The sequence below is a fragment of the Thunnus albacares genome, chromosome 3, assembly GCF_914725855.1.
Source record: "Thunnus albacares chromosome 3, fThuAlb1.1, whole genome shotgun sequence".
In the NCBI taxonomy this organism is placed as follows: Eukaryota; Metazoa; Chordata; class Actinopteri; order Scombriformes; family Scombridae; genus Thunnus; species Thunnus albacares.
Genome location: NC_058108.1, coordinates 31,415,781 through 31,440,882, shown reverse-complemented (window position 1 = coordinate 31,440,882; position 25,102 = coordinate 31,415,781). Strand labels below are relative to the sequence as shown.

The 25,102-nt window shown below is 39.6% G+C and overlaps 1 protein-coding gene across 1 annotated transcript in view; it reads right to left on the bottom strand.

Annotated features, from left to right (window-relative positions):
* LOC122972464 (voltage-dependent T-type calcium channel subunit alpha-1I-like) overlaps window positions 1-25,102 on the bottom strand; it is a 222,045-nt gene that overhangs the window by 141,345 nt on the left and 55,598 nt on the right. The window contains exons 3-4 of the mRNA XM_044339592.1: window positions 11,992-12,103; window positions 6,196-6,329 (exon numbers count right to left, since the gene is read on the bottom strand). Of these exons, the coding sequence (XP_044195527.1) occupies window positions 6,196-6,329; window positions 11,992-12,103 (246 nt within the window). The remainder of the gene's footprint in view (window positions 1-6,195; window positions 6,330-11,991; window positions 12,104-25,102) is intronic.

The following is a 25,102-nucleotide window of genomic DNA, read 5'->3' as shown; positions in this document are numbered from 1 at the left end:
GTTTCTGCTCTATTGTTTTTTCTTCTTGTAAATTTCCACCAGGAGCAAGATGGGAAATAATCTCAAAAGGAATCTAGCTGTAGTCTTGCAAATACTGACCCTGGAAGATCCCCAGTCTTTTCAAAATCATGACACATTGTCTTTGGATGTGAGAGGGTGTCAGATTTGAGTCTTTTCAAAGTCTTTTCAAAGTCTTCTAGTGTATAGTAGACATAAACCTCCAGTCTTTTCATGCCTCATAGCAAAAAGTCCTAATGCTGAATAATGGCAGGTGCCAACAGTAAAAGACTAAAGGCAGAAAAAAGACAAACTGCTATAATTCTAATGCCTTCTTTTGCTTCGCCGCCTTTTTTTCTCCCTCTCTCTCTTTCTCAATCCCTCCCTGTCCACTCCGCTGTGGGCGAACACAGTGGCGCAGTGCTCCAACAAATTAGGATCAGCGTCACTCATTGGAAGTAATGTTATTACTGCGACCAAGAGCCAGGGGCAGCTGTATATATAATCACCACACAAAAGATCTGAATATGGAGAGACAGATATCCTATGGTGCTGGTTTTCATTGTGCACAATAGTGCAGCCATCGCTCCCTTAGCTATAAGAGACCTCAGGCGAAAGACTGAGGACCAATAAGGAAAGGTGTTTATTGTGGTTCGATGTGAAAAGACAATGACTAAAAATGATTAGATTAATGTACCATAAACTCATAGTTCCCATTGAATATTATGGGTTTCCCCAATGGTATTTCATATTAAAATGTTGATATATCTCAATGACAGCATTATGCATCAAACCAGTTGAACAGTGTATCAAAAGACTATGGTTCTATGGTTAATGCTTTATATCTACATTTAGTGGCATACTTGAATTTACTGTATGTTATTAGAATATTAGAAAATAATTGAATAATTGAATTGTTTTTTAATCTTTTATATGACACAATACTACCATTAAGTTAGCATAAGTGGAGGTGTGCAGAGCTGGACAGCTGGACAGTCCTCAACAATAAAGCACTGTTGCTTACTAGTGGACATGGCAACTCTCTAGCTAACTCATTAACACCCAAACCAATGAAATGCAAATGTTCATTTGAGTCATGCAGCGCAAGAACACAAAGGTTTTCAGCTGGAGTTCTGTTTGTCTGAATCAAAAACACCAGGGAAATACGCACTCAGCAAGAGGTGGTGGCTGGGGGAGATTTCACTCAAAAAGCTGACTTTTGGTCTCATGTTGGACACCTTCCTACTCCACATCAGTCCACATAAACAAACATGATGCTCATACATCGTTCCATATAAACTAACAACTGTGCGCAGGGGTTTGGTTCAGCAGTACAGTGAAGCTAAGCTGAGCCTGGTGTGGAACTCATGCTGATCCTAATCCCTTTCCTGCAGCTTGCCTACTGTTTGTGTTTGCAGCACACTAGTTCCCAGGGGTGCAACGTTTTATCACGCCCCCCTCCCTGCCGCTACATGCGCTGCATGTGGTGGATGTTGGACTGGGGAGTAATTGGTGGTGGTGGCGGTATCTCTCTTCCATGCACGCTCTGAGCATTGGGGTTTGGTGTACAGGGACGAGGCAGCAGATCTCTGCGGCTGCTGCTTAGAGGATGATGACTGACGGAATGACTAGGAGAGGGAGGGTGCGGGAAGACATATGAGCTGAAACTGTAGGATCACAGTGGAAGAAAAAGACTGGTTGAAACATTACGAGAAGGCAACATGGTGGAAGTAGTATCTCCTCTAGCCTAGAGGCTAGAGCAGTGTGCTGTTGTTGAAATTTATGGAATATCTAAGGAAACCAAGGCAATAAAAGTAAATGAGAAATGTTCGTCTTCCCTTGCAGGGAAAATGGGAGGAGGAGGATGAAGAGAGAGGAAACAAAGAGACGGGGAAATGTGTAAGATAGAAAACTGCAAGTTCAGTGAAATATGGTAAAAAAATTACAGCGGGCATAAAGGAAAAACTTAATAATTAATCTGAGAAAAACGTAAAAAAATATATAGAAATGTGCAAACATGTTCTTTTGACCCAATATGTAAAACAATTATTTGAATCTTAACAAAAAATTAAGATCACTGTTCACATGGTCTCATTAGAACATCAGCTAGCCACTGAGTGTTGATGACATGACATTGGAAGAGAAAACGGTTTATGGTTGTTTGCTCCAGGAGGTTTTTTGGGGTACTATCGTAGTTTAAGAAAGCGTGTTCACAGTGAGTAAAGTTTGCTTTAACAATCGCCAAAGCCACGCCATCCATCAAAACCCAAGATATATAAGGGTATTTTACAAGACTTTTTACACACATTACAAAAATAAACATACATTTTCCAGACTCCCATATTGTCCAATATTATTATTAATATATTTTTTCTTACAAAAAAGTATCTATTGCAATGCATAAAGTATTCATGCAGGCAGTGCAAACTACACAAGCTGCTGGTCACTTTTTATTCAATGTGACAGCTTGTATGCAACTACATGAAACAGTTTAGTCTCTGAAAAAGGTGTTCCTTTGTGTGTTTAAAAAAAAAAAGATAAAAATTGTAATTAATGCATAGCTCACCTGTAGCCAGTGGCCCTAAAACACAGAGGATTTGTCCAGTTGTGAAGGGAGACTGCTTTTATAATGTGTGATCCATTGTTATGCAAATCAGTTTTTCCACCTGTAAATGTTCAGTAGGTCAGAGTCTACTTTAGTCCTGTGATCCTCAAGGAAAACACAATCTGTTCATGATAAAGTAATTAAGAGACTTGTATTATTCTGTAGTTCAGCTCGATCATAAATATGCTTTGACCTCAAAAAAAGTGCATTTTTAAAAATAACTCAAGTGCTGCTTGACGACAACTCACACGAGTGTGATGTTGTAGCAGAAAGCACAACATGAAGAACAGTAGCGGGAAAGCATTAAGTAGAATGTGTCTAGGAAAGCTTGTTTTACAGTGTTGATCAGAGCTCATATATATAAGTCCTAGCCTCTGTGGTCTTTTTAAAGCTCCAGCTGTGGATGTTTGAGTGTTCATGGGGGTTTTCTTCTGAGGTTTTCCTGGCCTTTTTGCGACATGTCAGGCGGTTGTATTGTCATCATTGTCTTTGAATTGAATCCAGCTGTACACAGCAGACTGCAATACCATTTACAGCATTTTTGTTTTGTTTTGTTTTGTTTGCTTTTTGCAGAACTGGGGGTGTTTAAAATGATTAGTTCTTTCTCCATATTGCTGGGTTTCTGCGACTCTGTCACATTTTTGTTATTCCAAAGCTTTTTCTTGCACCAACTGATTACATCAATGGCCTGCCCCTTTCTTACTGTGCACAGTTTGTCACATGGAGTAATGTACACTTGTCATTTGTTGATGCAAAGAGCATTTGTTTTGATGCAACTGATCTTCCCGCTAATACAATTGCGGCAGAATCGTTGGCACGTAAAAACAAGATCCCACTGAGACCTGATTCAATATCATGATTTTGTTCGATCTTATAATCGTGCACATTGGGCTCTGGAGGAGGGGTTTCAACTCTGCAAAAATGTTGTCTTGACTATTTGTGTGGAGGCCAATTATGATATCGAGTAAAGTCTACAACATGACGGCAAATGTCATCATTAAAAAAGCTTCAGCCAGCAGGAGACACAGATGTGAGACATTTACACAGCATCCCCAGACACCTTTTAAACACAACTAGTGGTGTCATCTCTTTAAAAGATGATCTTTTGTTCTGATTGCTGGGGGTGTGACTCTGCATCTTAATGATTTCTTTAAAAAAAACCCTCAAGAACATAAAAATGATAAGATAGAGCATGATTGTTTTGAGTCATGAAGTTGTTAATTGATTTAATTCTTATGTTCCAAGAGATAATGTGCTACCCCAGCTTTGGAAACGTGTGCCTCTTGCCAGAGCTTTTTCTGTTGTCTTCCTTATTCTGTCACAATCTCTATTTTCTTGTACCTCATAAAATTTCTTAAGTTGAAAGCCTACAAATAAGGTCTTGGTGCTTTATTCAGGCTCTGCACATCATTACAATAAAGCGCTATAGCAGGCAACATCTAATTATCAACTTTTCTCAGCACTTGTCAGCGCTGTCAACTGTTGTGAGGTTTGATTGCTATCTATAATTGAAGTCACAGATTCTGTTCTGCTCATTCTAGGCCATGAATTGGTGAGGAAGATGAGCACCTGAAACCTGATCTGTCTTTATCTGTTTCCAAATCTGTACCAAATGACAAATGTGTTTTATTGCTTCCCAAAATGACCCATATGAGCATTTTCTGATCCGAAGCCCCTAAAGGTAGGACACCATCATTTTTTTGTGCTTTCCTTTCAAATGACAAACACAAAAATCATTCAGATGGGCACAAACATGACTCTCTTAAACTTTGAGGAAGATCATGGTTTGAGTTAAAAGATTATGGTCAAAAGTAAAAGAAACCTACATTGATTGTCATTGGGTATCGGGATGCTAACAGCGTTCTCCTGTAGCAAAACCACATCTCCTCCCCATGAGTACAAGGTTTTGCAGCTCTATAACATCAAGATACTTCTGCCTTTGCTCCTGACAGATGAGAATAAATTACAACCACTGGAGGTCATACATAAGCATAGACCCTTTCAAGCATTTGGACAAATGGCTGACGCTGTTGTTTTTTCACAGACTGTAACTTACAAAGATGTGTGCCCTTTGAAAAGCTAACTTGCATTTAGAGATGGAAAATTTCAGCCCCAGTCCTGATCAATAGACATTACTTCAAAATAATTTTAAGCTTCACTTGAGAGTGAAAGAAGATGTCCAAAAAGAAACTGAAACCAGTAAGTGCAATGCGCTGCCATCAAAACACACTGCAACAGGTGGCCATTAGCAGGTGTTCTGAGTAAGATAGTAATAGCCCCCTCTCTTACTGTCTTGTTCAGAGCACCTGCTATGGCCACCTGTATAGGATGAAGCATAGGACGACATGAACGCAAGAAATCACATAACAGGTGTAACACCACTATGTGATATACAAACTGAAAATGGTTTGGCTCAGGGTTAGGCTGAAACTTTAAGAAACTCAACCTTACTCCTACCATTGGTACTCATGATTGGTTATTGAAGGTTCAGCAGAAATTCTGTAGTTCTGTAGTCTCTGTTGCTAAGATTGTTCCATGGGTTGTTCCCGTTGTCCACTTGCATATTTTGGATCTGATTCAGGCTCCAATATGTATGGATCTAATTGAAAAGTTTCCATTACAGGTATAGAATGAGAAAAAGTAGAGAAATCCTACTTCTATAGTTTCTTCCTGAGACCGTGGAAGTTGGCCAAGATGCAGCTTCCAGAAGCCAACCAATCAGAACAGAGTGGGCTCATCAGGAAGGGCGCCTTAAAGAGACAGGAGCTAAAATGGCCTGTTTCAGACAGAGACTAAACTGAGAGGCTGCATAAAGAGCCAGTATAAGATAAATGAGTAGTTTTCTGAACTGTAAATCATGCAAAGATATTCCAGTAGAGCCCCGGAATATAAATTTAGACCTGGAAATGTGCATGAGATGTCCTCTTTAAATGATTTTTTTTATCACCAGCAAAAGGTTTTGACTCATATTCATCAAGTCAGCAGTAACAGCATGACCCCATGCAAAATTTACGGCAGGGTAATTTCACCTGATTCATAAAATTACATTGCAGTGATTAGCTCAACTGAATTACATTATCGTTGTGTTATTGTCAGCCGTGTCCCAGGTGAAAGCCAATCACTATCACCGTGTTAATATTTAATGTCATGTTACATATTTAACACAGACATGATCAGCAGTGCGTGGTGGCACAATGGATCATAAACTGTCAGAAAGACAAAGCCGAGCCGAAAAAAGGGATTTGGAGACCGGACCTTTAAATAGACCCTGGATAAATCATATTTAAAAATGTGAACTTTCAAATAATTCAAATATGTGGAAGCTGTAGTTTCACCATACAGATTTAAAACATTTACAATGGACTTATAAAAAGGGAAAATAGATTACTGGGAATTAATCAGCTTCCATTCACATTTAATCCAAACACATGAGTTTTATAAGTAGGAAACACCCTACTTATAAAGCTCATATGTGCTTTCATCTGCACTATGAACTGTTTTCATTTTGTGCTGTCAGTCACTTATCTTTGCAAGACTTGTCATGTCCCCTGACATACAAAAAGAATAAAGCAAAGAGAGCAGGAAGTCCTCACCCTGCCATGACGATAAAGAAATCCAGCCGGTTCCACGTGTCCCCGAGGTAACAGCGTCGACCAAAGATTCCCAGGGCGACCATCTTTATAACCATCTCCAGAGCGAAGAAGATGTAGATGAATGCATCAAAAGCCTGACAGAAAGACAAAAGGAGTGACAAGAGACAAGGTGTCAAGGATGAGAAGGCAGAGAATGTCATTTGTCATTTCTTTGTCCACTACAAACTCCATAAAGCTCCATGGTGTCAGGGTGCCAGAGGTTTCAGAGATAGATATCTCAAATTCAACAGATAAAATTGAAACATTTGTATCATTAGACACCTTTTGCTTCATACTTATATTTTCCATCTACATCTACACTGGAAGATTTTAGTAATTTGGATGATCCAACCCTTTAAACCTGTAATAATTCACAAGATTTAGTTCTTAGTCAGACTCCCCTTCTTTCAAAGCCCTGTCTCCCTCCCAGTCTTCTCTAAATCTCTGTTCCTGACATTTTTCCCAAACTTCCCTGCCAATCTTTTACTTCCATCCCTGTTTTTTTTCCCTGAAAATTTTGCATCTCCATCTCTCTTTTCCTAACTTGCTTCTCTCTATTAAATCTCTATTTCTGTTTTTCGCACTTCATCTCCTCTCTCCTTCCCTCAGCCACCCTCAGTCTTCTCCCCAGTCGAGCAGTTTGCCCTAAACGGTGGGGTAATGGAAAATAATTTGTTTGAGCAGTAATCAGAGATAAGCCCCACATCAACATCCCCCACCTCACTCCCAGCGTTAATCAAGCATCTAATTAAAAGAAGAGAGAAAAAAAAATCCAAATAAATCAAAGATCTCAGCTTGCTAATGCATGTTATTGCTGTTGTGAGCAAAAAGCCTAGATTAGCTGCTATTCTTTTTTGTGTATAGAGGGGGATTAGAGATGAACTGACGTGCTCGGCGTCGCCTGTAATTTGATTTTCAGAGGGTACTGTAGGCAACATGATCTGGATCTGAACCATTGGTGTGGATCTTTGTTTTGTGACTAGCACGCCGCTGAAAAGAAGCATCCTACTCAGCAGTACTGGAGGAGCATACAGATGCCAGATAGCCTGCTAATGTACAGGATCGGTCAGAGGTGGCAACCTTGACCTTTGTGAAACCGGGAAGATGGACGAGGTGCTGCCTTTTGTAAAGTTCGCTGACCCAGAGGAGATGAGAAGTCCACTAAATGTCAAAATAAGAGTCTTTCCCTGACATTTGCGTGGATCTCTTTCTCACACCTCTCACTCTATTTTGCTTTTTCTGTCAGTCTTTTTTTCTTTTATGTCTCTCTTTGTCTCTATACTTCTGTCTTTATCCATCCCATAGATTTAAAGTTTTGTCATATTTATCACTCTTTCATGTCTTTTTTATTCTTAGAATTTAATCGTTTTCATACTTGCTGTGTTTGTATGTATATATGCATGTATTTTGCAAGTATAGACTTTATAGCCTATACTAGATTTTTTGACACTGATACCAATACTTAGTTGTTCTCATGATGATATATCATGCAGTATGAACACATATTTTGATAAGGATCCCTTAAATTTATTCCTCAAGAATTGTTATATGTACTGAGATGGACACTACATTTGGAAAATAAACTTTTCAGTGCACTCAAGTGGACAAACTAAGTAATGGCAAAACCTGCTCTAAATGATCTCAGTCAGTGTGTTGGCATTTGTGTACTGCAATTTCTTCAATTACTCATTGGCCAGATGTATCTCTAAAAAGCCAAATGCACATTTGTAAATTCTTTTGCAGGTGCTGAGGGATAATTATACAGACAAAAAGACCACATGGAATGATTATATGACCTGTTTTTGTGGTTAAAAAGCTGTCCTGTCCACATCAATCACCATTCATGGCTGCTTTAAAGCTAGATTTTTGGATGCATCCTACATTCAGTGTTGGCCAAGTTACTGAAAATTAGTAATTAGTTACAGTTACTAGGTACTTCTCTCAAAAAGTAATTGAATTACTTCACCAATTACTGCATATAAAAGGTAAATAGTTACTGGGGAAAGTAACTTTTGCATTACTTTTAACACAAAAGGGTAACTCGTTATCATTTTAGTTCAATCCAGTTTCACAAACATAAAAGAAAGACAACTCAAAAGTCTACTCTGGGTTTTACTGCAGATCCACAACTCAAACCAGGAATAGCAGCGACAGTTCAGTAACAGGTACAATTTACAATACATAAAGTTATAACTCCAGAGACAGGGCTTATGTTTTACACTGCCTACATTACATCATAAAACACACAGATACAGAAGGAATGTTCTTGGACTTAGCATAAAATACCAACTCTTTCAGCTACATTATCTAAACAATACATTACTTCTCTGTTTCATGGACTGAAAATGTAAAGAATGCTGGAAAAAACTTAACCTACAGTAAAATATCACAGAATCATAACTTGTGGGGCAATGAATCCTGTTGTGGGAAAAAGATCAATTTTTGCCACATAAATCTGACAGCTATCTATCAGTTATCAGAAATTGAGGGCAAACATACCATTTTATGTTTTTCTCACCTTCTATTGTACATCATTACACCATGTAGCAAAAAATTATTACATAAAGGGCAAACTACTTATTTCTAACTGTTTTTTCAATCCAACTCGCTAAGTGATCGGATCAAAGAATACCGCTATTATAAAAGACACTTTAGGACACAAGAGTATCAGCCTTGATGGGTTTTTTTTTGTCCAAAGTCGAGGATGCGTTTGTGCTTCTAATCTGTGATGAAGGACGACATTTGCATGAACAGTTCTGTTTCTGAGGGCTCGTTATTGATTCTCTTACATTTCCTGCTCAGTGAGATAAAAACACTGCGGTCTTCACACAACAACCTGAGACGTCTGTGAAGATTCTCACCCATCCAGGTCACAGGATAGCTCGAAGGAATAAGTCAAATGCAAATGAAGTTGCTGTTTGGTCTTGAAGATGTTTCAACACACATCCAAGAGCTGAATAAAGCCTCTTGCATAAGTTGCAATTCTCTAACATCTTCTACAGAAAAAAAACAGATGTAAAATAGTGGAAATAAAGCTTGAAACATGATATATCTGGACTTAAATCATCATTCAAACCAGTTTCCCCCATTATAACCACCTATTCATCCATGCACCAGCGTATTCTAGCTGACTAAATAACTAGCTAAGCTTCCAGAGGTCTTTAAGTCCACATTTGTTAGAGCTTATAGATTGTGCTGGTGAGGCACCATTGAAATCATGTTATCGAACAACGGATTTTCTGAGAGGAGTGTATTGACTGCGGCGCTGTAGCCCACTAAATCCATGCTGATACTGAATAGGGTCTATAGATACTTGAAGGAGAAATTCTATTAGGTCCAACTCACCAGCCACCTCCCCCAGGGAGTTGAATCAATCTACTGTGCGTGTCGGCTGTTGTATGATGAGTGTGGTTCCTTGTGTGTGTATTCGTGTGAGAATGTGAAAAAAAAAAAAAAAAAACAGGACGCTGGGGTGATTCAACAAGCTCTTCACACCGACAGACTGGAGACATACGCGCACACGCTCGCGCACAGATGTTACACCCACTCAGGCCACCTTTGACATAAGTGAGAAAGGATTCTGTTTTTTTTTTTTGCCAGATGACGAGGTGCTGAGGTGCCATACGTGAGAAAGTCATGCTCGCTGCACCATAAAGACCGCATGCTAGCAATGACTCACCACGTGGAGTTTCAGACCCCAGCATGGGAGGGAGAGCACAAAGGGAGAGTGAGACAAGGATGGAGGGAGAAGAAGAAAGAGAGGATTGGAGGAGATATGCATGTGAATTAGTGAGGTTTTTTTTGTTGTTTTTTTTTATCTGTTAACATGAGTATGCAGGAATAAATGTAAACATGTGTACACTTCCTGGAAACACATTTGTTCTTGCTCTGCTTCTAGGAACGTGTTGGCATGTATGTGCATGAATGTATCTGCATAAGTGTGCTTTTGTGAGTTTAGCGTGTCTTTGCTTGTGGAGGTTATGTATAAAAAAGTGTGCATGAGAGCAGATTTGTACTGTAAATGTGTAATGTTGTTTCTACACCATGCATGTACGTATGTACTGTGTTAAACCTTGTCAAATATACATGATCTTGTGTAACTAAGTAAAATTTAATTTTAGAGCATTTCAAAATTGTTACAGCTTGATCCCACCGGATGCTGCTGCATTGCGATCCGGCTGCGATGCAGCTGCTAGAGCTGATCGCAGCCACTCTAGTCGATGCATGAGATCCCACCAGACGCACCGCAGCAGCGTGTTTGAGAAGCATCCCAGAAGAGGCTCTCCACTCCGCTCCGCTAAACATATGCACCTAGTCTGTTTTTGACGGAACCCGCGCAAAGCTGCGCATAGCAGATCAAGCTGGGCAGGAAGTCAGATACAGAAACAGCTTAGAGCGTCCTCTGAGTCAGTATTATTGTAAAACTGCAGCAGCTCAACTGCAGCAGTGGCTCTAGAGTAGCAAAAGGTGAGCCCTGCAGGGTCCAATTCAGTCACAAAATATCACACTGCCATGATTTTTTCTTAAACCACTTGTGTCTAAATATTCATGGACTTTTACAGTGGAGGCTTTTGGAGGTGCTTTAAACAGATCTTGTGCTGTAGCAATGAAGGCATACAGTACAGAGTGTGGTGTTTAATGTGCATGCTATAAAACTCACATCTCCCCTTTTAACTGTATTACTCCCCCGACATGCACACATACTTCCCAAAGAAATCCAAATAAATCAAGCTAATTGAGCTCTGCTAAACTACAATGGTTCTTCAGTACATTTCAGATTTTAACTCTTCTGCTGTCTAATGTCAGACCGTCCTTGAGCAAGGCAGTCTTGAACCACACATGCAGTTCCAAGGCTTTAACGGTCATTGTAAAGAAAACCGCATTGTTAGATGGAGAAGAGGTGAGGTCTTAAGTCTGTTTTGAATTCTTAGCAGTTGTAGTGAAGTACTGTAAGTCTAAATATTACCCAGAGGGTGGTGTCAGTGTAAAAAAAACCCAATAAAAATATGTGTTAGCAGTGGTAATTACAGTATGTGCCATCATTGTTTGGATATTACATCACATTATCTGTTCAAATGAAAACTCCAGGGCAATGAGATACTACAGGGGTGTCAGGCCCACTGGCAGGTGATTACATCATTGGTAACTGATGCTACTTGAGATGGATCGTCTGAGCCCTCATTTCCCCAAAATATGTGTTTTCATCTGAGGCGTTCAGGTACAGTGTTGAGTGTAGGTCCCCCGTGTTTTGGAACTGCTTGTGGAAAAATAGACTTGAAGCTTCAAAATATGTGCGGTGTAAAACGCAAGCGAGAGAAATAAGGAGGCAACAAGGGGATTTGGAATACAGGGGAAATAGATCAATCAAAGGGTGGATTCCCTCAGCTGTACGCAAATTACACAGTGATACTCAGCACGCTCACAATGGCAATGTTGACATATGTTTAGCTGATAAATATTTCACAGGTCAGCCTGCTTGTGGCATAAGGTGACATGTCAGGAGATACCAAAGTCATTAGAATTCATATTTTGGGAGCATAAAGGTTTGTACAAAATTATCCGGTGATTGATTCATTATTTGTCAAGATATTTGACAACCAATCAAAAATTGACTGCTGCTAGTGTGGGGAAAAAAAACATAAGTACAAAACTGCGCTAATCACAAAATATGAGATGCTGCTTTAAATTTAAGGATAGATGAATGCAAAAATCACAATCACAGAAGTGTGTTTGTGTGTGTGTGTGTGTGTTCCTCACCTGTAGAATTTGGCATCGGTCTGAGGAGCAGTCGATGTTCTCGCAGGGTTGGTACATCCCCAGGGTCACGCAGTTCAACAGGATCACCATCATACTCACACGTTCGAACCAGGTAGAAACACAATCGGTTAAGGAAAATACCACACAGAGCAAGATACAATCTGACAGCAAGGGGAGAACCGATGAGGTACCAACACTTTGAATCTCAGAGATACAGTAAATAACAAAGATATATAGGTCTGAGTCTGACTGTGCATGCAGCTAAATCCAAAACACTGACAGAAAGTGCTGAGAATAAACAGAAAAAAACTGCAATTCTGCTTCACTGCTACAGCTACTGACTACATTCTGTTACAAATATGCATGTAGTCTTAAAATAAAAGCTCAGTTTGAACTGTGATATCCTGCATTTGAGCACAGACAGAATAACCAAAGAATTTCCTGAAATAATGTTTAAAATGTTGCATCTCTCTTTAATTAGCTCTCTGATGAAGCGAGACCTCTGAAGAAAAAAAACTAGTATTAAAGTAAATCTAACTTTAACTGAAGCAGCTCCATACAGTTTAAACGTGTCATTCCACAGTTCATCTTCTATTGCTATTGTACAGGATCACATTACTCCTAAAGGCCTTTTCTATACCAATACTCTAACATTTACACCCAAGTGTAACAAAGGTTTATGACAATGCCTCTAAGTCAGCATTATTGTAAAACTGCAGCAGCTCTAGAGCAGCAAAAGGTGAACACTGCAGGGTCCAATTCAGTCACGAAATGTCACACTATTACAGTTTCATTTTTCAGGCCTGCCATGATTTTTCTTACACCACTTGTGTCTAAATGTTTATGGACTATTACAGTGGAGGCTTTTGGAGTAGTTCTAAACAGATCTTGTGCTGCAGCAATGAAAACATACAGTATAGAGTGTGATGTTTAATGTGCATGCTATAACTGTATTACTCCCCTGATATGCACACATACATCCCAAAGAAATCTAAATAAATACAGATAAACAAGCTCTGCTGAACTCAAATGGATGCTCTCTTCATTTCAGATGTTAACTCTTCTTCTATTGTCATACTGTCCTTGCGCAAGGCACTGCATCCCTACTTCTTCAGTGATTCCTAAGAGGACGACCCTACTTCCTCTGACTACTCGAAGAAAAATGCTGCAGAACAAATGTCAGACAATATCTGCGGTGATGCCAAATGTTTTGAGAGTACCGTGGCATGAACAACACTTGTTTTGAGAAGAGGTTAAATGGAGCAAGCATAACATGCAAAACCAAGCTGTAAGCTAGAGAAGGGTGACAGAAACAAAGCAGCAGAGTGTGACGGAGTGATTCAATATGTATTTTCTGTGTGTTGGGGGAGTGAGCGCAGTGCTTGGCTAACAAGCGTGTGAAGGGGGGATGTGCTGTAATAGCCCAGGAGGTCCAATCCTTTCCCAAGGCTATACAGCAAAGGATGCTGAAGTGCTCCCCCAGCAGACTACAACACACAGCCTGCAGGATGGGAGCAGCTTCACCAAGGAATAACAGCTAGAAAAACAGGCAAACTCTTCCTCTCTGAGTGTACTACACCGCAGGTTTGAAACAGACAGAATTCCCAGAAAAAGATTCTCAACATGTTTCTCTTGGCCCTGCCTGAACCTTCAAACAAAGAGATGGACTACTGTAGATATCACAGCACGGATAAAGATAGTCTGTGAGTGGGCAAAACACATGCATACACATAAACACATAGACACATGCACACAAACACCCACTCATTGACACACACATAGGCGGAAAAGTACACACAGGCAGATATGCGCACGTGCAAACCTACCAACATGTTCAAAAAAACATAAATGCTCGCAGTCACCCACCCACACGTGAGCACACACATTCACACAAACACACCCTCACTTGTGCGCATTAAGTCTCACATTAAATCAAACCTTAAATCAATGCGCGTCAGCTGATGGAGATCATTTAAAGAGAAATAGTCAGCGCTGCAGGGAGGCAAGTTTAATATTGATGTCCCGCAGGCTAATAGCTGTAAAGTAGACATGTGAGACAAGGTTAAGGGGCGAGATTTGTCATCTTGTACATGTTTGTTCGACCTCACAGACTGTACTGCCAAACCGACATCACACGCAACGATTAATACGCTGTAGGATCCATTTTTTCAATCTTTAAATATTGCTCTTAGAAGTACAAGCTGTCAGTTTCTGGCTGTTTAATACAAACTGAAGGGCACATGCAAGCAATAGCAGTAATACACATGCATGCACAAACGTATGCACACTTGCACACACTGAAATTGTTCATATATGTTATTATTTGAATATAGAAGAGACAATAGTTGTAGAAAAGAACAAAATAAATCCAATTCTAAAACATATGAGCACAAGTATTGAAAGCAGAAAGTACAAAAAATCCCTGACTGGTAAGCTTTACTTGTAGGAGGATAGAATAATATGGTATAATAATAAGGAAAGAATCAATGGAATTTGCTCAAACTGTTTTTGCTTTAATTTGCAGAAGATAGAACCATAAATTATGAAATAAAAGACAATATTCAAATAATATCTGGGTCGCAGTGAAGCTATTGTCAGTGAAACAACACTCCCTGCTGGGGTTCATTTCCCATCTCCTACTATCTGTCATAGTGAAATGTACAGCGGCCTTTTAGTCTGAATTACCTGCAGGGAGCTGGAAACAAGCTGCAACATTGACATATCATCACCTTTTTAAGAAGATACGGCACACTTATAGCAAACAGTTGATTATTTACACATCCAGCAGTTACAGAGCAACATTATTAATCAGTTGCAGCATCATTTGTCTCTGACCAGCTGGTGAATATAAACTCTTTCACTCGCTTTTAGCTCATTGTTTGGTCTCAACAAACTCCCGAGGGAAATATCTTTAGCTGCAGTTTGTGTTTGCTGTTTGGTGCTGAGCAGAAAGTACCGTATCATCAAGTAGCTGAAAACAACTGCCTTCCATGAAGGAAGAATACACTATGAAAGTGGTGAGAGTGAACCAAAACAGGAAAGTTAAGTGCTGAACAATGACATTGAAGTAGTAGTGGGGAAACTAGGGAGTACCAGGAGGGCTTCCTGATAAAATATGATAAAATGCACCCATGATAAAATCACAGTTATTCATTTGGCGGATGCTTTTGTGTTGTGATAGTGCTTTTCCAAGCCACTATCAGTTATCAACTTACAACTGGTACAGATATTTAAATGATATCATCATACCACAGGCAGGCATATATATACTGCACGCTATCACACACACACACACACATACGCACTTTTGCCACTTCAGCTATTTTCTGTGGCTAGCCCTTCCTAATGAGGACAGAGATATCATCCGCAGGTGTCACTGAGCTCATGGTGAGCGCCTGTGAACACACCACCTAAAAAGCACAGCCTTTCCAGGCAGATACGCACTTTAATGTGAAAACTGCGGGTCAGCGTTTTCTCATTTCGCCAGTCTAAGTAATGATGGCAGCCTTTGGGCTAATGCTATATTATCTTGGGGTTATTTCCACTGCCAAATGCATTCTTTAAAAACAGCCTCTGTGAGTTGCCAGCGTCCCCAACATAGCGGTTTAGCTTCTCGTGCACGCTGCTTATGCATGTGCTGCCTTTAACAAGTGTCTGTCTGTCTCTCTCCACTTCTAAAAAAATGAGTAAATTAGTGTAGGTGCCTTGGAGGAGGCTCTATCTTCTCTCTCTCTCTTTCTCTCACACTCACACACACACAGAGGGAGACACATGCACACATACTGCACATCAACACCGCAATTGGATGGTGAATGAGGTAGAATTCAAAGCACAAAGCTCTATTACAGACATGGTGTTCGAAGAGGATTAACTCAGAAATTGTTTTATGAAACTGTTTCACCTCCAGAATTGTTTAACCTTCATTTTTTTTTTTTTTTTTTTTTCGCCAGGCAGTGATTGCCCAAATAGGCTGCTGTTTTTCAGCATGCTCTGCTTCACATTCAACCAGAGGCTGTCACTCACTACTGGAAGCTGCCTGCAACACCTACAGTATTATACTCTGCTGTAGGCCACTGAGCGGATCCATTAAAATAGTGAGAAATATAGCTTGACAGATATGGCTTTCTGAGTTCTGCTTTGTGAAGAATTAGAGTATTTTTGTGTCAAAAAGTATATTATTTATGGTTGTCCTTTTTTTTTTTTTGGCTGGGCATGGTGAAAGAAGCTTCTAAAATAGTGTTAACAATGTAGGGACACAAAACCCTTTCAATAAAATCTTTATTTATGAAAATCTGACAGTAAGTCAAGTATTAAAGGTTTTACGGAAGTTATATAGGAGACTATTATGTCATCAATGTATGTCATCACAATATTTTAGTCCAATCCTAGTTGGAAATAAAATGCCGTACCTAAACACACTTTGATGTAGGTTGTCAAGGGAGACGAAACATTTTAGGGCTACAACTAATGATTATGTTCATTATCGATTCATCCCTAAATTACTTTTAGGAGTCCATTAAATGTCAGGAAATGAAAAATGGCCATCACAAGCTCTGAAAGCTTAAAATTAATCTTAAAATTAATTAAAACAGTCTACGTATACTGTAAAACAACAGCTGATTGATTTTTCTTAAACAATAGTCAAATAATCTTGTGATGGTTGACTGATTAAATCAACTCAGTTCAAAATGAAAGGAGTTTACATTCATTTTGGTCTTTCTGAGGTATTCCTGGCAGCTCAGTGTCCACACCTGCAGAATAAAAGGTTTGACAAAGTTTGACCTGGAGATCTAGTAACAGACTCAATTACATCACAGAGCCGGCAGGAAACAAAACCAAGATTTGAAAAGGCCGAATAAAATTCAGTGGCACTGGAGACCATTACCTAAAAGATTTGGATGTGCTGAAAAGCATCAGCGTGACAGAGCTGGAAAGAGCTGGGAGGCTGAAAATGTGTGGCAGCGGGGGCTAAATGAATTCTTAATACCTCACTGCGTGGCGTCACTCTTTCTAACCCTTCTCTCTCAATGTCCCTCTGCCTTACTCTCTCTCTCTCTCTCTCTCTCTCTCGCCTTCCCTCTCTCGTTTTTATTGTTTCCAAAGAGACACGCAGGAGGCAAACGACCTCCGGTTTCCGTGGCAACCAATCAACTATCAAATGAAGTAAATAGTCACAAAGAGAGGGGAGAAGGATGGAGAGAGAGACTAGGAGGAAGAGGGGGATAGCCGGTTATTTTGGTATCAGTGTCTTTACGTGAGACCCCATCATGTTTACGGCATCACTGTCTGTGTAAACTTCACTTCTAATAAAGCTATGATACAGTATCTCTAGTCAGGTGTCTCTGTTTTTGTTTTTAGAAAAAGAAGAGGCATTGATTTCTGGTGACTGTGATGATCAGACACTGAAAATTGAATCAAAGTCTGGTGACTTGGGAGAAAGTTTCAAATAGCAAACCTGTTGAAAAACCTTGAAGAGAAACAAGAAATGCTCCACTACTGAGCAAGGCGCCTAACGTACAAGTTCAGTAGGATAAACCGAGTTGAACAAATGCTTAATTGTTTACAGGTGTTGTTTGATTGTTCAGTATGAATTTAAACTGGTTGTAAAGGAATAGTTCAAGCAAATAAGTATAATACCGAAATAGTGAGATGGAAAGATCTCACTTATTAACATAATTTGTAGTATTTGTTTAACCTACATGTAAGCAAAAATAAAATAAAAAATACCAATTTGTGTTTTTAAGGGGAGTTACAGGCTGGAACTATTTTTTGGCCGACAACAGTCGGGAGCAGTGACTATGCCAGTTTTGGTAGTATTGTGCATGTACTGTACAGAGACCAAAACAAAAACCTATCAAGAAATAGTTCCAATACAAACAATAACCCCCCAAAATAATCCCCCTTTTTTGTTTGATTTGATATAAAGTCTTTGGGCCAAATCCACATTTGGACTGGATTTGGATTGCGTGGCTTTTGCAGCCGCTAAACCTGTGCAAATGAGACAAAAAGATGGAAAAAGAAAGAAAAGCGTGTAATACACAAAGCACCCGCAAAGGATGAAATGCGCCGCAAACTGCGTTGCCAAGCAAATAGCTTCATGGTGTGCCTGTGCCATTTTGCATGTATGTAAATTAGGTAATATTCATACATTCGGTGCAAAATTGGCCCCTTTCTATGCAAATAAGCCTCGATGCAAAAACAGTCCAATTCAGAAAGACCAGCGCTAATTGCCACACGCAATTAGGGCGTTATTAGCATCTTCAGATAGTCGGTGGTAACTACACACACTCACTACTCGCTCGCTCTCTCTTCAAATCTTCAGGCTTGTGAGGCTTGAATGAACTGAATTGATATTGAATGATATCAAGGGGGAAATCTTCAGTCAGACATTGGGGGAGGATCAAGTGGGTATGGGGTGATAGGCTTATCTCAGACTTTCATCTACTAACAATAAAAAATGTCCTGACGGCTCTGATGGAGCTCAGGATTCATCCATAAGTTCTGTTTTATTACAAACAATCCCACCGTATGAACCCGGAATCTGTGTGTAACAGCTGATCTGTGTAGATATGTAGCAAGTTAATGAAGTTACCGCTGCTGTGCCTCTTTCTCAGTTTGGAGACGTACTTATTGTTTCAGCTGCTGTGTGATGCTGAGGCCAGATGTGACACACAGCCAGATGTGTGCAACAAACAGAAGATCAGCACTGATGTTTCTGCAAATTCCCAGATACATCCAGTAACACCCGAACAACATTACTGTAAGATTGAGACATTAATCTAACAAGTTTCAGACCTGACTGAGTCACATTAATAGCTGTAGCTTATTCTGACTGACATTTCAGTAGATTATTGTTTTATTGTACAGCACTGTGGTTGTTTTTAAATGTGCTTTATAAATAAATTTGATTTGATTTGATTATGTTATAGATATGAAATACTAGAAAAGAAAAAGAAGCAAAATACATAATACAAAAGTTGGTTTGTGATTGTGGAGAGCTCTGTGTGTGCACACCTCTGCTAATTAAAGGCTTTTGTGCTGTTTGCAGTTTCCATTATGGGCCAATGTGTGCTGAAATGTGGAGAAAAGCCTGAAACACTGGAAACTCACTCAAACAGGTGCAAAACAAGAGCAAAGTGCACTCAGCTGCAAAACTTCAAATCATTAGCGCAAAGTCTTTTGTGAACAGGACCTTAAAACTTGTGGATTGTGGGTGCGAATGCTGCGCAACAGTGCTATTAGCGGGTGCAATCCATTCTTTCTAGAAGTGTCAATGATAGAATGATAAATGATGAATTCAACGTCTGACATTAAGATACAAAAGCAATAGAAAATGTGATGAGTAAAACATAATAAATAAAACATGAAAAAGCATAAAATTGTGTAAATGAGTCAGTTTTGGATAGAGCCAGCTTGGTTAACTATGTTGGGAGTCAGATATCAGACTCATACATTTTTATTTTCAAAGTTCATCTCACTTTCAGAAAGAAAGCTAATAAGAATAAACTCAAAAATGCTGAATTATTCCTTTAAATTGTTATATACCGACGATAAACTGGTTTAATCTTTCCTTTTTGTTCTCTGCTTTGCACAAAGAGTGGTATGAACTGCTTACTGAGCATGAAACTTCACCTGGAAAGTTGTTTACTTTGAAAGCAAAAGCTTGTTGCCTAAGAGTACAGAGTTGATGTCATTTGCTGTGCTGCTGTCAGCACATTTGACATACTGCACAGGCTTTTATCCTAACAACGTTTACTGCTTTAGTCTTTCTTTTTTGTTCTTTTGTTTTATATCCACACATTTATCTCACCTCCAATCACTCTCACTCTCCTCTCTATCTTTTCACTGTAGTCTCTCACTCCCTCCCTCCTCTTCCTCCCTCTATCCTCTCCTCCATCACTGTATAATGTCCACAGAGCTTGGCAGGTCTCTCTCTTTTTTTTTTTTTTTCCTGGAATTTTCCATCAGGGGTTCTTCGATCCAGTATAGCTGACTGGATAAAGGGAGGCCAGAGTGTGTGTGTGTGTGTGTATGTGTGTGTGTTGGACAGCAGTAAATGTCATGGGATATCACACGGTAATGCTCCACAGCGTCTCATGTCAGCTCCTCTTTTCCCTAAGCTGTCAGGTCAGAAGAGTGCCCACAGACACACACACATATGCACATGTGCACACACACACACACACACTCGGAAACACTTGCACGGTAAAGGTTATGTGTATAATTTTCAGGATGAGGGTAACAACAGAACAACAGAAGCTATTACTTGTTCTATGAATCTCTCATTGCTCATCAGCCCGCTGCCTTCTGGGCTTTCAGACAGTCGTTTCTGTCGTTTCGTCTTCACCCTTGATTAGATTTAAACTGATGTTTGGTTAAAGGTGTGATATGAAGCTTTTAAACTATCAATTATCACATTAACTCTGCGGCATTAGTGTAATTACTACTAACAAATGAGAATATAATGTCGTTCACATGATTAGCAGCCTCTATCTAGTCTGGCTAAAGCCGCCTGCGGGCTAAAATAAACTGTATCCACTGCTGAAGTTCTGAGATGTCTCCATTAACTCTGCCACTGAGCTTTAGGAGTTTTTACTGGATCTTACATCTGAATTAATTCCTTCTTTCCCTCACCTTCTGAAAAATTAGATAGGAGAGAAACAAGTCAAACTAACAGCATATGAAGTGAGCTATCTATAATAGATGTGAAGCGTTTCCCGGCTGGGGGGCGCATGGAAAGACTGAGGAGCAGCTCAGCCTATTTGAAAAAGTAGAGATTATGATATGATTGAAAATAAACATATGTGTGTTTAATGGGGAAGTAAACACACAAATAGGATTTCAAATTGATATAATTCTGATGATAAATACATTTATTAACTCGCTAACCAATTGACTACCAGTTATGACGAGCCTTCTACACGTTGCACATCACATCATGCTGCGATCAAGAGTTTAAATGAGTCAAACATCAACTTTGGGGATATTGACTTTTATACCATTAATAGTGTGAAATAACATCTGGTTTGAAATCCACTTCAAGCAAACACATTTGGCGGGGAGGTGAGGGGGTCCTTGAGCTCATCTGATAAGGCGATGGGGGGAACTCAGGCAAAACCACTGGGAAACTGGAGTTTCCACAGTTACACTCAGGAGAACATGGATGATACCAGTTTAATTACACTATACCACATCAAAACACTTCATTATCTGCATAATCTGATAAAAAAAAAACATAAAAGAACCCAAAGTGTTCAATAGAATAACAAAAACAAGCTGTGGTGGTTCTGATAAGCTTTGAAATCAGCCAGATTCTGAACTCTTACTAACACACATATATATATACACAACAGGCTGTTAGAGCCATTTGTATCTATGTGTGTGTTAAGGTCATTCCATGGTTGCCACAGTAGTTGGCGTATTGGACAGCAGCATATGGAAATGCATATGTAGAAGAAGAGGCGATTACTCCTCAGGTGTGCTGCTTACTGGGAGTTTTTTGACCGCCGTTTAGAGGCTTTTTTGTTTGTTTTCATGCAAGTTATAGGTGTAAGTGTGTGTATAGCAAAGGCTTTATTGGTACACGGTGGTAAATAAAGCCACCGCATGACGACGCGTTGATTACATATCTCGGTAACAGCCCCTCACTGTGGCTTAGGCTTTTTTTTGTTTGTCGAAATCAAGTCACTACACAGGCTATAACCCAGACGAGCCCCTGTCAGCATTTACTCTGCTTTCATACTGTGGACCAACAAGCTGGATTTATATTCGGAAATGTGCTTGACTAATGGGAAGCATTTTTACATGCACTAGACTGTTGCTTTGAACTGTAGTTTCAAATGAATGTTATGTTGTCAGGAATCGGCTGTGAAGTGCCATTATCGCCTCTTATCGTTCTCTCGCTGGGTCGGTGGGAATTTTACTTTAACAAATACAAAATTAACAAATTTTAACAAACACAAATGCTTCACAGAAGAGCATATCATTTCCCATTTTCAGAGGGTCAAAAGTCAGGGGTCAGCTACAGGTCAGCAGCCGTTTGATGATTCAGGTTTTTGAATTGAGGAGGAACTCTAGAAAGATAGAATTAGGTTTCATACTGTTTCCTGGCTTAAGGTTAAAGTTTCAGTGATACAAAACATTACTCACTTAACTTTCTACATCTCAGAATCTCTGCCTGCTCTGTCTTTCTCTTTCTGTCTGTGTCTCCCACTCTTTCTCTCCCAGATGGTCAGCGCACAGCTGCCATAGGATTCTTGGAGACAAGCTCTGCCCTGTTGCTGTGGCAACCAGTGCTGATAAAAATATTAGGAACCCTCTGTTGCGTGTGCATATGTGCATGCTGTGTCTGGGTTTGTGAGAGCACACTGAACATTTGTTATTCCATAGTTCACATTTTGCCAAAATTAAATCATCACTTCATCATCAAATATCTGGAAAAAATCTCGCTGAGTGACAGGGTCGTAGTTAGCTGCCGTTCATGTAGCCAGACTGTAATTTGGTTTAATTTCATGTCATCAATCAATTTCTATCAGAAGGTGCAACTTTATTTTAAATGGCATCCAGCTCACTTGCCATTCAGATATTGATTCATTGAGCGTGACTGCACACCAGACGCTTTGAGCGATGTTACGAGCCCAAGACTCAGACACACACATACTGACATACAAAAGGGGGATCCATGGTTTGGTGAGATTATCAGTGTAGTATCAGTTAATGTAGCAATCCATCACCTCCTGGAAATTGAATGAGGGAGATAAACTGTAGCAAAACGGAGGACTGAAGCATGGGCATAGATTGAGGTATGGACAGTAGGGACATGTCTCTACCAATATCAAGGTGTTGCTGGATCGTCCTTACCAAAATTTTTTACCAATGTCAAATCTAGTTGCTTTAACTCCATGTAATGTTAACAATAAGATCTCTGCAGAGTTGCCAGGTTTGTGTGTTTTCTGTGCTATTATGATAAAGAGTGAAAGCGCAGGATATGAGGGATACTCGACTTGTTGATCTGGCAACCCTCAACTTCTGAAGCAGTTAATATTTGTAGTTTAAATGTTTCAAAAGTCACAGAATTGGACAAAACTAAGATCATTTGATATTATATTTAATTTCAGGCGTTAGGTGTTGTTAGCTAATTTGTGACTGTTGCTCAGAGATGCTGGTTAATTAAACAACTTTATTACTGTTGGACATCTGGTCCTTTTTAAAGACGAACCAAAATGTCAGTAACAGTTGAGCTTAGTTAACAAGAATATTCTGTAATCTATCCAAACATTCATAACTGTGGGAGAAATATTACCATCCCCTGTTCCATGAGTGCATCAGGAGCAGAGTTATTATTGCATATGTGTCATTAAGACATGAACGTTATTTATAAGCTAAATTAGCCACATTTTGTCCAACTGGTCTGATCATTTTCATTATGAAAATCCTGTCACCACTAGTCTAAGCAGACACACACACATAGGTGAGCTGCAGAATCTAAGGTGAGCTCTGAAAGATCTAGCCAAAAGCTGAGCAGGAGTTAAATGAAAAATAATATAAATATAAGTTTTTAAGATGATTTAAAGATAGGATTGGTTTGAAAATCTTACAGCAGCTAGTTACAGTGCAGCACATTACCTACAGGTTTCTACACATTTATTTGATTGCAACATTTATTGCAACAGTCTGTGTTATTCTCAGATTTATAGTTAAGTAGTCTATCAATACAATAAAATGTAAAAAATGAGAAAAAATCATGATACAAGTCCAATTTCAGGCAAGTCAGCGAATGCATATTCAGTGCAGTAAACATTCTGCAGAGTCAGGCTCTTTATGTGTGTATTTGTGTGTGCGCATGTGCCTATGAAAAGAGAAAAGAGTGATAGAGAGAAAGAACTAAGAATTATTTTGGCTGTCTGACAAAAAAATGTCCCTACCAAAGTTAAAACCAAACCTACACCCCTGAAGGGATGGGAAGGGATAGATAAAGTTTACCAACAGCTGCCAACTGAAGTGTCTTTTAGCAGTGATGGGCAGATATGGGGAATGGAAGTAGCAGGGAAAATACTCAGTGTACAATTATAGATAGCTTGTAAGACAGGAGAAGACACAAACATGCACACAGAGTCTTCCTTTAGACCATCTGGTGGGATTTTCTGTGCTTTCCTGCTGGCTTTCTTTTTTTTTTTTTTTTTGTTTGCTCTCTTTCTCTCTGTGATGCAGTATGGTAGTAATATGATGCAGACCTTAAGTGTGCAGGTTTCCTCTCCTGCCAACGGTGCCTTAATGCACGGGCTTACCGAAAGCAAAAAAAACAACCATATTAAACATAATGTAGGAGAGGAAGCTACCTGTGACGCGGCGGTGGACGTGATGAGGAGTGAATCCTCCTGCTGTGCGTCAACACTCTGTAAAAACATGATTTACGTCATTACGTCGGTTTGAACATGTCAAAATAAAGACATCAAACAACAAAAATAGACTTGGAGGAGGACATTGTGGAAACTTGCACAGCCCCGGGGCCTAAAGTAATGTTAAGGCACCCTTGTCTCCTGCCCACGACCACTGTTGCACACTGTTCCCATATTGCCGTCCTCCAGTACTGTCAGGCTTGTGTAACTGAGAGCAAGAAGCGGAGGAACAGACTGACCACCAATTACACAGTACAACTACTGATGGAGCTAAAAATACTAAGACCAGCGTTTACCGGTGATAGAACAAGAAAGAGACAGTACAAATTATTGTATATTACAATGTAAGAAAAAAGATAATAAGATAATAATGTAAGAAAAATATAGAAAATCACCAGCCATAGCCTTTAACCAATAGAGCCGGCGACCAAACCTAAAAAGATGAGATCCGAGTTGTAGGACTGTACTCCGATTCTCAAGCCTGCAGCTCTGCTTCTTCCTCTCACTACTTTCTTTTGTCACTCATCTCTTTCCCACACTGCCTACACCCTCCACTCACTCATCATTTCACTCAACATCTCTTCATGTTCCCTTTTGTATCATTTTTATCACATTTTCTTATACATCTATGTGTCTTTCTACCCAACTCTTTCTGCATCGCTCTAACATTCATCTCTGTGTAGGGGGATCAATTAGTCCTAAATTGTTAGAAT